At 36.7% G+C, this 13,540-nt stretch overlaps 3 protein-coding genes across 7 annotated transcripts; 2 read left to right on the forward strand and 1 right to left on the reverse strand.

The window, feature by feature from the left end:
* The first annotated feature begins 553 nt into the window (after positions 1-553).
* Positions 554-2,846, forward strand: LOC113731066 (plant-specific TFIIB-related protein PTF2). Of its 5 annotated transcripts, none has more exons than XM_027256115.2 (3): positions 554-701; positions 780-855; positions 1,053-2,846. In XM_027256115.2, exon 3 carries the CDS (start codon positions 1,068-1,070, stop codon positions 2,640-2,642), a length of 1,575 nt encoding a protein of 524 aa, XP_027111916.1. In that variant the 5' UTR covers positions 554-701; positions 780-855; positions 1,053-1,067; the 3' UTR covers positions 2,643-2,846. The 5 variants fall into 5 exon arrangements, with proteins under 5 accessions (XP_027111916.1, XP_027111919.1, XP_027111914.1 ...); XM_027256118.2 differs by having other exon boundaries at positions 1,068-2,846; XM_027256113.2 differs by having other exon boundaries at positions 780-843.
* Positions 2,847-6,799: 3,953 nt separating this feature from the next.
* Positions 6,800-7,455, reverse strand: LOC113728606 (uncharacterized protein At5g01610-like). Its single transcript, XM_027252994.2, has one exon. The coding sequence runs from the start codon at positions 7,407-7,409 to the stop codon at positions 6,999-7,001; it is 411 nt and encodes a 136-aa protein (XP_027108795.1). The 5' UTR covers positions 7,410-7,455; the 3' UTR covers positions 6,800-6,998.
* Positions 7,456-10,476: 3,021 nt separating this feature from the next.
* Positions 10,477-12,619, forward strand: LOC113729599 (heavy metal-associated isoprenylated plant protein 29-like). The gene is made up of 3 exons (XM_027253872.2): positions 10,477-10,552; positions 11,118-11,193; positions 11,898-12,619. The coding sequence occupies exons 1-3, from the start codon at positions 10,547-10,549 to the stop codon at positions 12,302-12,304; spliced, it is 489 nt and encodes a 162-aa protein (XP_027109673.1). The 5' UTR covers positions 10,477-10,546; the 3' UTR covers positions 12,305-12,619.
* The last annotated feature ends 921 nt before the right edge of the window (positions 12,620-13,540 follow it).

Raw genomic sequence — 13,540 nt, forward strand, 5'->3', positions numbered from 1 at the left:
TTTAGATAAATTATTATGCATTCAACTGTGACAATATTTAAATTTAGATTTAAATGAATTATCATGTATCCAACTATAACAGTATACTTTGTTAGTATATAAAATATTACTCTCTCCGTCACGAAATGAATGTCGCACTTCGGGTCTTGAGCTTCTTTTCAACAGTGTCGCATTTTGGTCTAAGTTCCAGCGCTACCCCTTCCGTGCATTACTCCATTGAGTGGCAGAAAGAAAAAGAAGGGATGGCAAGATGTGTGGGACCATACTTTAAAAATGTGTCCAGCCTTTTTTTTTTTAGAAAGTAGCTTGCACGGCCATTGTTTGCATTTGCGGTGAGACTCACGCATATTAGAGCAACTCTTGTAGTTTTATGGGATCCATCAAAAACTTAAAAGGAATCTGGTATATTTAAGGGCATGAGATGGAAATGAGGGAAAGTTTTATTGCCAATTATAGCAAGTGATATTAATTTTGGGACAGACCAAAAAGGAAAGCATGACACTTTCAATGGGCGGAGGGAGTAATTCTTATCTTTATTCTATTTACCTCACTCAGTTGTAGTCGAATTTTAAGTACCCCTTTTTTCCATCCAAATATAGGATTTCCGTAGAATATATATGGAGAGTCATCTAAATGTGTCATTCATCGTACCATCAGCTTCAGTACTCCCGGCTAAAGGCAACCAAATCATCCTAGAGACGGTGAGTCGTTTTCTGACTTTTCTCCACTCCCACTGATCTCTGTTTATAAATTAAAATTAGACCCCAGCTGTATTTCAGGCCTTCTCAAATCTTCTGGTGCTGATTGCTGTAATCTTCATGGACAAAAGTTGCAGAAAATTAGGTGCACACAAACGTATTCACTTTTCTTGAACTTAATTTTTGGTATTTTACTATTTGTCCAGAATCTAGCGATACCCAATTCTTGAAATTTTAAAATTCCATCTTGTCTTACCATCAAGACATAGCCCCCTAAAAATCCCTAATAATGAGATTCCGACATTAACCAAATAATATAGAATTGGGGTTTTTTGAGGCTAATTTAATTTACAGTTATTTGATTGAAAGATGGAGAGTTCTGGATCCTGCAAGAATTGCAGCAAGAGAACCCTCGTAGTAGATGGTGATACTGGCAACTTGGTGTGTTCATCATGTGGGGTTGTTCAGGATTTTGAGAATTTTCAAGCCCACATTGGCGGTATTACTGGTCCTGCTGGCACCTTTGTCCGCGTAGGCACGGCGGGCTCCGGTAGTGTGTATAGCTACAAGCAAACTAAAGTTTATCAAGCTCAAAAACTGATAGAAGATTTGATATTTAAGTTAGGATTAGCGGCCTCGCGGTATGATGAAGTTAAGGCCATGGTTGAGAGGATAACAGAGGGTGAATATGGTCAGGGGAGATGGTTTCCAATTTTTGTTGGGGCTTGTGCTTATGTTGTAATGAGGAAGGATAAGAAAAGCTTGCCGGTTGTTGAAGTGGCGAATGTGGTCGGTTGTGATATTAGTGAGTTGGGAAGAATGGTGCATCGGGTTGTGGATTTTCTTGATCTGAAGTTGCCTGAGTTTGATATTGTTAGCTCGTTTGAACGTGCAATTAGGAGTTGTCCGAGCTTTAGTGGGGTTGAGGAGGAAATTGTTGGAAGGATGTTGAAGCAAGGGGTGTTCTTGGTGCAGTGCTCGATGAAGTGGTATTTGACTACAGGGAGAAGACCAATGCCCATTGTGGCTGCCATTTTGGTGTTTGTTGCAGAGTTGAATCAGGTTCACGTAAAGATTGAAGAGGTTGCAAAGGAGTTGTATGTGGCAGTGCGAACGTGTAAGAAGAGGTATAAGGAGCTGTTGGAAAGACTTGTAAAAGTTGCACAACTCTTACCTTGGGGGAAAGATGTTACTGTCAAGAATATTATCAGGAATGCTTCTTCAGTAATTCAGTACATGGAGTTGAAGTCGTCATCAAGGTGCGGTGGAAAGAATCGTTTTGATCATGTCGGTTTTGATTTGGATGATTTAGTCGCTGACTGTTTGAACAAAGAAATCGGGTACAGGTATGATACTTGTGATGTGGAAAAGGACTTGCAGTATTTTGAGGTGGAGAATTCTCCAACTTTGAGAACAGAAGGAACAAATAATCTCCAGATTTCGCATGAATGCTTGGCCATGATTTATTCAAATTTCTTAGATCACTTACCATTGATTAAGTCTTCTGCAGAAATAGAAGAGGCAGATTGGACAAAACAGGAGAAGGGATATGACATTTACACTTGTAGAGAGTGGTGGACAGGCAAATCAGAAATGAGCAAGAAACTTTTGCTGAAGCAAATTATTGAGAAAGATGTTGGATTGAATGCAAACCCTCCGTCTTTTGATAGAGGAAACTTGACATATCAAAGGAGGAGAGAAAAGATAAATGCTGCTAAATCACGCATTCAGAGGATTTTGCATCCATCTGAAGCTGGCTTTGGTGATGGAAAGGATCTATGTCTTGCACAATGTATAAGTGCTAGCAATAAAAGGAAAATACAAGTTGATGTTGACTGGGAAGATTTGATTATCGAAACACTTCTCCTTCATCAAGTGAGAGAGGAGGAGATAGAGAAGGGGTATTACAATGCCTTGTTGGACTTGCATGTATTTAATCTCTGAAGTATGAAATGTTTTAGATTCATAATGAAGCAGAATACAATGCATCATTTTGACAGTTCTAGGATATTCCAAGTCCTGAACAGTTCAGCAAGATGGCCTTTTCTTTTTTGTCTTTCCTAAACAGGTTTTTGGTTAAGTATTGTTGTGTATGCTAATTTGTTATATATATATATCTTTGTCATGCCACCTTTGGCACTTGTCCTATCTTTTTAGTTTGGGCACTGATCATTAATGTTGACGAAGAAAGAGTGTCTTGTATATGTACATGGGAAATGATGGGTTTAATGGCTAATTTGAGTTTGCATAATGCACCTTTAGTGTATTTCATGAGATCACATTAAGGTCTATTTTGTGCACTACATTTGTATTGTCTTTTTTACCCCTTGGTTACCTCTTTCTTCCGCTCAAACTTTTAAACTCCATGCGTATTTTTCTGAAATATGTTTGGTTTTAATGCATGTCAGCCTCATACAGAAGTCTTAATTTTGTTTGGTAGTGGTTTCTGTTGTTCCTTTTGCCTGTTTTTGTAACTCTAACATTCCATGGACGTAAAGGGGACATAATGATGTAATTAATCTTGGTTTGTTCTCTATGTATGGGTTCATTATCCTTAGAATTCGCTGGAGTGCATGGGAGAGGTTGAGAAATGGGAGAGGTTGGGACGTTACGTTGTTGGGACTTAAACCTAACTTATGGACTTTTGTTCAGTATGTTTCACTGACCATATTTCTAGGAAGCTCCTCTGTTTGCTATTGGGCTAAGTGCCTGATTGAGGAATTAGTTATCTTTATTATTAGTACAGAAGTACAATAGTTCTATCTAGTCATGTACCTCTTATTTTATCACAATAAAAAGTTTGTCTGCTTGCTATTGTTAATTAGGAATTTGTTTCATGTCCAGGAGAATAAACTTTTAATTTTAAGCCAACAAGAGGCTACAAAACCAGCAAGTTGTTACTCTTTATGAAATTAATCAAGATAAAGAGCTGACACTTCAGTGTTTAAACTTTTTATGTGGAGATGAAGATAAAAAATGTGTAAAGCTGCATAATGAATTGAGTAATAGGATTAATTACTGTACCAAATTATTTGGAGAGTTTTGAACTGTAGTTTTGCAGATACATTAGTATGAAGTGTTATGTTGCAGATGCTTGAAAGTACGAATATAGTTCACTGACTGCACCAATATGAGTTATTTTCTGTTTAAGAAATATAAGAATCTTATCTTTGGAAAGCAGGGTCCATTTAGAATGTTCAGCACTTTTCATGCTACTCATAATTGACAAATTGGGCACGTTCTTCTGAGATATGTGATCAATGGTACTTATCAGTGTTAACTACATAACTGGGATTTCTAGCTATTTTCTGATCTCTGCTTCATTTCTTAGCTGCAGAATCTTTCTTCAGAATAGAATCGATGCTTGTAATGCTAATACTGAGTTATTGACTTATTGATATCGATCGATAAGAATTAAATTTAAAATGCTTTTGCAGTTAGGGCCTCAAACAATGCCTTTTCATCTTGATTTATGTAGTTTTCCGTTGAAGTTGAGTATTACCCTTTAATTAGTTAAGCTCAATGTTTGTAAGAACAACACTGAAGTGTCATTTGTGTGGGCATTTTGGCATTTTGGCTGATGGCTAAAGATAAAAAGGCATGAACAAGATGGTACCATAGTTATAATACACCTGCAAATTGGGGTTACAGTCAATGTCGGGATGTAGAACAAGCTTTCTGGCCACTGCCATTGTTATATTCAAGGATTTTTCAAATTTGAAGACATACATGCTTTCTAGCACTTTAGAAGGTAATGCTCAATATTGACTTTTAGGTTGCTGGAAGTTGTGCGTCCTCTACAATGGTAATTTCTGAAATAGCTGTGCTCAACAGCCTTTCTGTCTGTTTGCTTGTTTCGGTGTTCAGGGACAGGTACGGCAGTGGAGTACGTTTCTTTCACAGCCAAAAGAGCTGTAACAAGATCTATGTATTACTGTTTCTTTTCTACTAATGCTCAGAGACAGTTTTTTCTTAGTCACATTGTAATTATCTTATAACTTATTCCATTTGATCAAGAACCAGATGGAACTGAGGGTTGAGATGAATATGTGAGCAAAACTAGCTGATCCATGAACAATTGGAATGTGGATAACTGGAATAGACTTTTTCTTTACTTGTCAGTAGCGAATGCCTCAACACTGGATGGTTTCTGTTACTCTAGCAAGGCTTTTGAAGCGATTCTTTTCAGTGGGATGCATCATCTGCAATTATCTTAGTTAGAGTTTGCCATTGGATGAGTACATTATCCTTCACTCAAGCTTTTTGATCCTCTTCTTGTCAATGTAGTCAGTGATATCAGTGTAATAACTAACAAGCTTGCAGATCATCTTGAAGCTGTGCTCAATCATCTTTTTCTGAAGTATCCTGATGTAGCCAGTGCTCCTTACAAGGCCAACTTCACTCACATCAGCAAAGGGGGAGGAGTCTAATGGAGTTAAAAACTATTGAGAAGTGAAATGGCCGTCTCATCCCCTCTTTGTGATCCTTCTTCAGACTTGATCCTTCATGGCGCTTACCTGAGTTCTGAAGTTCTATACCAGCAAATGAGTCAAGTTGAGCTTTGTAAGGTTTCAATTTATAGTGATCGATGACATGAAAAAGACATACTGTGGCAGCATCAAGGTGAGTAACTTCGTAGAATCATCCGAACTTTCTTTAGCATTGCTTTTCTTACCCCAGGTTCCCTGTAAGCCAATCATGTGCTTCGGCAAAACCTTCTACCAGAACTGCACTACTCTTGAAACTCCAAATGCAAGTACCATCTGGGGTTTATCAACAATCTCAAGCGTAAAGTGGATGTTATACAAGTATGCTTTATGAAGAAATATGTTTCTCGAATAGTCAATTATTAAAACAGCTTGTAAACCTAAAACTTGTGTATCTGTCACCCCTATGCAACTATTGCTTATATAAAGTGGAGCTTAGTGTTGACAAGACATTGAAGTTGAAAATTTTCATCTATTTTATTAAGGATTAATCTTTCCTACACTGTCAATGTATACACTAACAGGGTTAGATGAATCTCACATCATCTGAATTTGAATTTAAACATCAAATTTTGTATATGTGGAATTTTTGTGAGTTTTTCTGAACGAGTTACATTTCAGGTGAAGTTTCACCGCTCCCAGCAATGCATTAGATCCTTAAAAGCAGCAGATTTGAAAGGAGTTGTGCCACTGAGAGCATTTTAGGTGTTGACAATGAAGATGATGATCATCACAGCGATCTATACTTTCTTTGTTTGAATTTATCTTGTCAAAGAGGACTGTTTTTACAGGAGGGGATAATTTGCCTCAATCAATTTAGATGTGGCTGACCTCAGAAACTGCCATTAGAAGCTCAAGCTTTGGCGCATTGGGGAAGGGGAGAGCAGCAGGTTGCAAAGCACGCCTTTAAACAGAAGCACGAGCGATAACTTTGGTTGTTTGATATGTAGTGGAATTGGAGGGAAGAAGAGAAAAAGCATTCATCGCATAAGAAACTTGATGGGTATTCTTTTAGAAAGTGTGTTCTTCATTCATGACGGAGGGTTAAATTGTAAAGAGATTAAGATTATGCACTTTTAAATTGTGTTTGGATAGCATTTATTTGGTCAAAAATTATTAGCTTGCATCATAAATATATTTTTCAACACAAATTTTTTATTTTTTCAATCATCTTTTTATCTCATATATATAATATCATATATATAACATCGCAAAATATGATATAGTAATTATTTCAACTAATATTTCAGCTAATGTCCTTTCCAAACACGTAACGTATAGGAAGTATTAACAAAGGTCATCAGTCGATGGAGTTGATTTTTTTTTTCAAATCCTTGTTTGTTTTTGAGACAGCACCAATTAAGAAAAGCGTCTATGCATTTGGGCGCCTGTTCTTGTGCAACATAATTATGAAACTGTTTCCTTCGATCCAATCGCGAACACCCTCCAAGGAAGGTGCCTATGCATTTAGGTGAGCTTTTGGACAATCGGTCTCGCACGAGTATGCAAAAAAATCTCTTCCTGCATTTCAATCATGCTGTATTCTTTTAGGTTGCTATGTTGGTCTAAACTCCCAGGTAAATGGATAATTCAACTCTTCAAAAACCCAACAGATTTTCTTGTGTAATCCATGATCAGCAGATCATCTTTTAAGAGTTTAATTGTGCATGAAACATTTATTCTCTACTGCATTCTGCTGTTAATTCCTGAAGAATTACACGCTACAACAAAAAGACAATGCTGCAAAAAAACAGCAAGTAGGGAAAAGTGCAGTAACTCATAGATCATGCATGATTTTAGTAGGCCTTTTTGCTCACTGGCCTGCAGCAAATGCCTCGACAGGGAAAGTCTTTGTGATCCCAGCAAGGCTCTTGAAATGAATCTTTCCTGTGGGCGGATCATCAGTAGTTATCTCACCGACTGGAGGCCATAGCATGAACTCCTTAGCCTTCACTCCCTTGAGCTTCTTGATCTTCTTCTTCTGAATGTAACCGGTGATCTCAGTGCCATAGCTCACCAACTTGCTGATCATCTTGAAGTTGTGCTCAACCTTTTTCTTCTGCGCTATCCACATGTACCCGCTGCTCCTCACAAAACCTACTTCAATCACATCAGCAATTGGGAGAAGTCCCAATGGAAGTTCAAACTCTTCAAGAAGTGAAACGGCCATTTTCAGCCCCTCTTCATGACCCTTCTTGACAACTCCTCCTTCCTTCTCCCCCATTATTGTTGATTCGGGTTCTGAAATCTGCGCTTTTAATTTGATTTAGTGTAGCTTGATTTAAAGCCCACGAAAGCTTTCTATTTATAGTGATGAATAATGACATTTTCGAGACAGGTTTGGTGAAATAAACGAAGTTCGCAACTTTGTATCAACCATCAGAATATGGATTGCAGTGTAGTTTAGTGTCTTTTTAATCCAAAGTTTTGTCTTCTGCAAAATCTATTCGTGTTGCTTGCCGCGTTGCTCCAAGGCTTCGAGGATAGTATTTGTTTCTAGGCATTTGGAATTTCCTCGAGCCATGAGCAATCCATGGTCTGTTTTCTTGTATTTTCAGAAACTGCTCCGATTTTTTCCCCTCCCATACGAATTCAAATTGAAAACTTGAATCTAATCCGCTTTTTTCACATGGAATATTGTCTGGTGAAGTTGTATATATAGTAAGAGACCTTTCAAAGTCATTTTAATAGGCAATATTATTTAGGTTAAGCATTTTCTACTGCGTACATCACTTATAACATTACTAATCAATCATTACGAATTAAAATTATGTCATACCTCATGTAAACCAAAGCATTGTCATTGAAAAGCACATGGCATCATTTTGATGAGGTGAAGGGAGTGAAACACAATTTGTTTCTTTTGGTAGTAAAATAGAATATCACAATTAATCATACTACAACAAGAGTTGCTAAATGATTTTTAGTTTTCGGCAACAAATTATACTATACAATCGTCATAAAATAGTAAAAACGATTACCAAAGATCTCAATTTATCTTTGCAAGTCCATCTGCACAGCGATTTGCATCTAAAGGAGGCAAAGTGGTAGAGAAGAATGAAGATGCATCCAGAGTAATTTTCCATGGATGCTTTGTTGCTTGGTGCTTAAAGGTTTAAGGAGTGTATTATCCCAAAAAAAAAAAATATAGAAATCTGAGTTTTGTAGGAATTTAAATTTTAATGCAGTGCTGGACTTACCATACAACTCTAGCTTGTGCATTGGGCTCTCCATTGAAGATGGAATCTAGGCGGAGATGTGTTCTGTTTGGCGAGCATCTAAAAGGGCTCCTACTACTATTCCTGAGACATGGGCTGTCACATTCACTTGTACTGTTTAGCAACACTGCATGATAGTTCTCAAGCTCAAATTTTTTTACTAAGAGATAAAGATAGGATCGATTTCACTCTGGTCATCATTACAGGTCAAAATATACTTGCAAAATCAAAAGTTGTTTAAAGGGTTTTTTTTATAGATTGTCCAATAACAGATCCCACACATCGGATGAGTGATTTATAAGATCCATTTAAGTGACCTAATATTCTTGAAAGTATATCTTGACGTGTGATGGTAATCGAAGTCCAACCTATCTAAATATTTTCATATAAAAAAAATTTATACAAGTAGTTACTGAAAAAAAAAAAATGTCTGGATATTGCATGAACATTTAAAATCATTTTTCCTTTCATGTCTGGAAGCAGGGTGTTATTTTGTCCGCGAAAGACAAAATATTTAACCATTAGAATATTAGCAATTTAGGGGATGGATAATAGATAATAATGCTAAAATCCTTAGGGAGTCCACCCCTTGTTTTAGTGTACCCTTACGACACATAATAGAGAAAGTCATTTAAAATTTTGATCATAAATTACTCTATAGAAACAAGAAGTCTTCAATTATCTTAAGTAACCAATAAGTTCCGAAAACTATAATTAAAAATAAATAAATAACCATGGCCTCTTTTTGGGATAAAGAGGCAATGTCTTAGAAGATACTTTGGACCTGTAGAAAAGTTCCAAGGCTCAATTCACAGGTCACCTGGTCACAAAACGATGATGCCATAAATTAAAGAAATTAACTCAAGGAAGATCAGAAACATTCCCTCTTGGCCAATCGCATAATTGATATAGTCCTCTTATAAATCAAGTTGAAGATTTTTTTTTTTTTTTCAGATATTCACAAGATATGCAATAAAAGTTTCTTTGCTTTTTGAATCCTTTTTTGCCATTTAAGGTATTTTCCAAACTATCTCTTTCACACTCTGCTTTTCTACCTTTGACGACTTTCAGAACAAATCCCATGAGAAAATTCAACTTGTAACGCCGAAAGGGAAACTGCTTAGGCAAGTCACCATCCAGTAATTTACAATGCATTTTCGACGACTTTTGAAGTCTTAAAAGAAGCCTAGGTCTGAGATGACGCAGGAGAAAAATTACATTTTAAGTAATATTTTTATACATATTTTTTTTTCTCATCATACAAGTTTGAAGTTTCTACGTAATTTGATGACATTGTTAGAAAAAGGTGGTCAAATGACAGCACAAAAATTTGAATAATTCACAACCACAAATATGAATTTTATTGGATGCTCTGATTTAAAAATTAGGAGGATCGCTATCATGTTAATTACCTAGAAAATAACCTGTTTTCAACGTTTTGACACTGTCAATTGTCAGGCTAGTTGCTGCCAATATAAAACGTTGTCATTGGCATGCATGGGTAAAACCATCTTGTGGGTTCAGCCAATCAGGAAAGGCAAACTAATTTTAGAAATGATGTAGAATTTGTACTAATCATTTTGTGTTTCCATGTAATTATTTAACGGTTAAATTAGGGTTGATAACCAGCTTATAAGAAATTCTTTCGACTTAATTTTCTGTACTTAAAGCCATAGTTTAGAGGTAAAATGGTAGATCAAAGACATACGTTGGTGACACATTAATTGATCAATTATCTTCTTCGTCTCTAGCTACAGAATAGAATTTCTGCATTGTATTGTTTCGATGGACCATTTAGAGGATACTGTAACTGTAAAGATAGCAACAGAGTGGACTTATTTGAGAGAATTTCAGTGAGCTTTCTCACAGGTCCCTCCACAAGAATTGTCTCTAAGAAGCAAGCCAAAGGAAAAGTGTAAGAAATAATGGGTCGGACCATTGAATATTATTCTATCTTATACTTCTCTCTATCCCTTGTTACAACTTGCATTTTAATTAATACATATATGCTTCTCTAAAGCTAGTATAAATAGGATCTGCTTCCGCATTGCCCTTTTCATCATAGAATTCATCCCTTGCAATATTTCAGCAAAGAAAGCTTCACATATCTCTCCTCAAGATTGAGTAATCCTCAAGCCTCAAGATGACGGTCAGATTTTCCTCTAATTAACTCCAATTTCTGTTTTGCATTTTATCATACTAAAACATGTGTCTATGCAAGAGCTTGTGTATTTATCCATTCACCTGTTAAGTCGACGCAGGATCGGATGGTTTCAAATTTTAGACTAGTGTTTCTTAACATGCATGTTTGTTTTTTGTGTGTTGCATTATTCATGCGTATGTTTATTGAGTGAAATGATGGAATTAAGCTTGTCCGTGACACCACTAAAAGTCTTTTCTTTGATAAGATTATATGTAATGTAACCCATAATCGTGGCATCGACACTTACCATTTAAAAAAAAAAAAAACTCAGGGCTGGTTAAAACTGTGAATGATCTCTATTTGAAATAAGAGACTTCAACTGATGAATGACCTCGTTTAGTAATAATAGAATAGAAATCTAGTGAAATTTCATGTGTGAGATTGTAAAATGAACAACTTTCGTGCATGATGATGGCTATGCATGCGCTTTTACAAATCCACTTGATCCTTCGAGCAAATATGAATATATATGAAGTGAATATATATGAAGTTTTTTTGGATTTTGGTTTAGATTGTGGAGATGAGAGTGCACATGGACTGTCCTGGATGTGAAAGCAAGATCAAGAAAGCTCTACGGAAACTTGATGGTATCAAAACCCCCTTAAACAATATAAACATTTCTCTGATTTTTTTTTTTTTTTTTGTTCTGTACAATCATTCTTTTTTTACTGGATTTTGATGTGCTTGTTACTTGTTTAGAACAGATTATTTAACTGGCTAATTGCTTTTGATCCTTTATTATTTAACTGGCTAATTGCTTTTGATCCTTCGAGCAAAGATTTAGTACGGAAGTCAAGCTACCTTACATATTCCTAAACAATTTTTTGCTTACATTTGACTCTTGTTCTCTAGGCAGCCTTGCTTTGAAATAGCATTTTGAACTGTTCAAACAAAATAACTTAGCTCCTGTTTTTGGCAATCCAACATAAATTGTTTATATACAACTCAAAAGCAAACAAATTATCTTGTTCGCGGATCATCACCTAGATGTTCTGGCTTTTATGTTAAGGACAGAAGTTCAACAAAAATGTGGCTTGCGCATATTCATTATTTTGTAGCTAATAGGCCACAGTAAGCACCCTATTGTCTTAACTTCGAGTTTTCAACATCATAATAATAGTAATAGTACAACGCCATGACAGACAAACTCCTCTTCCAATATCACAGGGTGAATTTTTTTGGATACAAAAGTAATCAATAGTGAAAGAGCATAGTAAAAGAAAAGAACGGAAAATTCATGAACTTGGAGCCATGAGCGTTCAGAAAAACTCACTTGAATTTGTATAATCAGGGGTTGATAACGTTGATGTGGACATGGGCATGCAAAAGGTGACAGTCACTGGCTATGCAGACCAAGAAAAGGTTCTCAAAACCGTGAGAAAAACCGGAAGACTAGCTGAGCTATGGCCATTTCCATACAACCCTGAATATCATGATTTCAACTATGCATACTACAGTCACTACTACAGAAATCCGGCAACCAACTTCAGCGTTAATCCGGAGAATTATTTCGCCTCTGAGGCTACCGTTTTCACCAAACATGACAAGTATTCTTTCTCTTCATACAATTATGAGGTGCATGGATACAATGGCCATGATCATGGTTACTATCACAAACCACCACTCTCGACTGTGATCGATGATAGGACCAGGGACATGTTTAGCGATGAAAATGCTCATGGTTGTTCTATAATGTGACGGAAGATTGCAGTGGCAAGAGGGTTGAGCTTTGCCGAATGAATTCCTGCAGTTGAGCAGCTTTTTACATCTCAAAATGACATTGGATGTATATATAGTTAAGAGCATGCATGCCATATTATATGCATGAGAAGTGCAGCAACTGGATAATTACACCAAACGTCTATAGCCGCACCTATCCTCGATTCGTAGTTAGTAGAGTCTTGTAACCATCGCTGCCTCGCTAGCAACCTTAATTAATATGTTGATGAATATTCTATACTGACTCGGGCCGCTTTTGGACTGGGGCGGGCTCGCAGGTTCAATTTGGTGCCATTTGGAGGTAAATTAGTAATATACCCCCAAGTTCGAAGGAAAAAAAAATAATTTATCCCCAAGGTACACCAAATTCTACTTTTTTAAAAAAAAAAAATCGGGATTTATGAGGCTGAGAGAGAAAGGGAGATTAGAACCCAGAACTTTAGATCATGACAAATCAACTGTACCTAATTTATTCCCAAATTCAAATCGAATTTATTAACACTAATCTCTAACTTTTGGGTACCTAGGATGATTTATACCGAAATTCTTCTGATTCACACCGGGGACAAACTCGCGTATAATTGTACAAAATGCAACCTGCGAGGCCGTAGATCCTTTAGACCGTCTTGTGATACTTAGGCTGCACGTATTGTGTCGTACTTTCTGTTATAGACACTTCAAGTATTTTTTGCTGTTTTGTTGTTTGGGTTTCTATCACGATTAGGAAGGGCAAATAATCTGTAAGGGCCCTAATGACCAATTTAGGTGGTAGGGACAAATACTCTGTTAAGGGCCTTAATGAGCAATTTAGGTGGTATGAATATTAATTAGATGATTTTTAACTCTCTCATTTGGCCTTCAAATAATCTGTAAGGGCTCAAGAATGCAAACGCGATACGACGGCGGGTTTCAAATTGGTGACATACCGCATATAATTACCAGCGAACCGCATCGTTGGGGGATCTCCCATTGTTACTTCGATGTAATTTTTTCAGTCATACGATTGTATGGTCAATCCATCTAAAGGCCTCACTGCCGTAATTTTGTGCAAGGGATCAGTTAGAAAGGTCACTCAACAAAAGTCTCTTCCGCCTTCCTGGGCCTCGGGTTTTGGTTTCCTTTTTCTTGCTTTGTTTCGTACAAAACCAAACTTAGCTAAACAAGTGACATGGAGGAGGAGAAGATGGAAACCGCCTTGTTTGCCAGGCAAGTTTT

This window comes from Coffea arabica, chromosome 2e, assembly GCF_036785885.1.
Source record: "Coffea arabica cultivar ET-39 chromosome 2e, Coffea Arabica ET-39 HiFi, whole genome shotgun sequence".
Taxonomy (NCBI): Eukaryota; Viridiplantae; Streptophyta; class Magnoliopsida; order Gentianales; family Rubiaceae; genus Coffea; species Coffea arabica.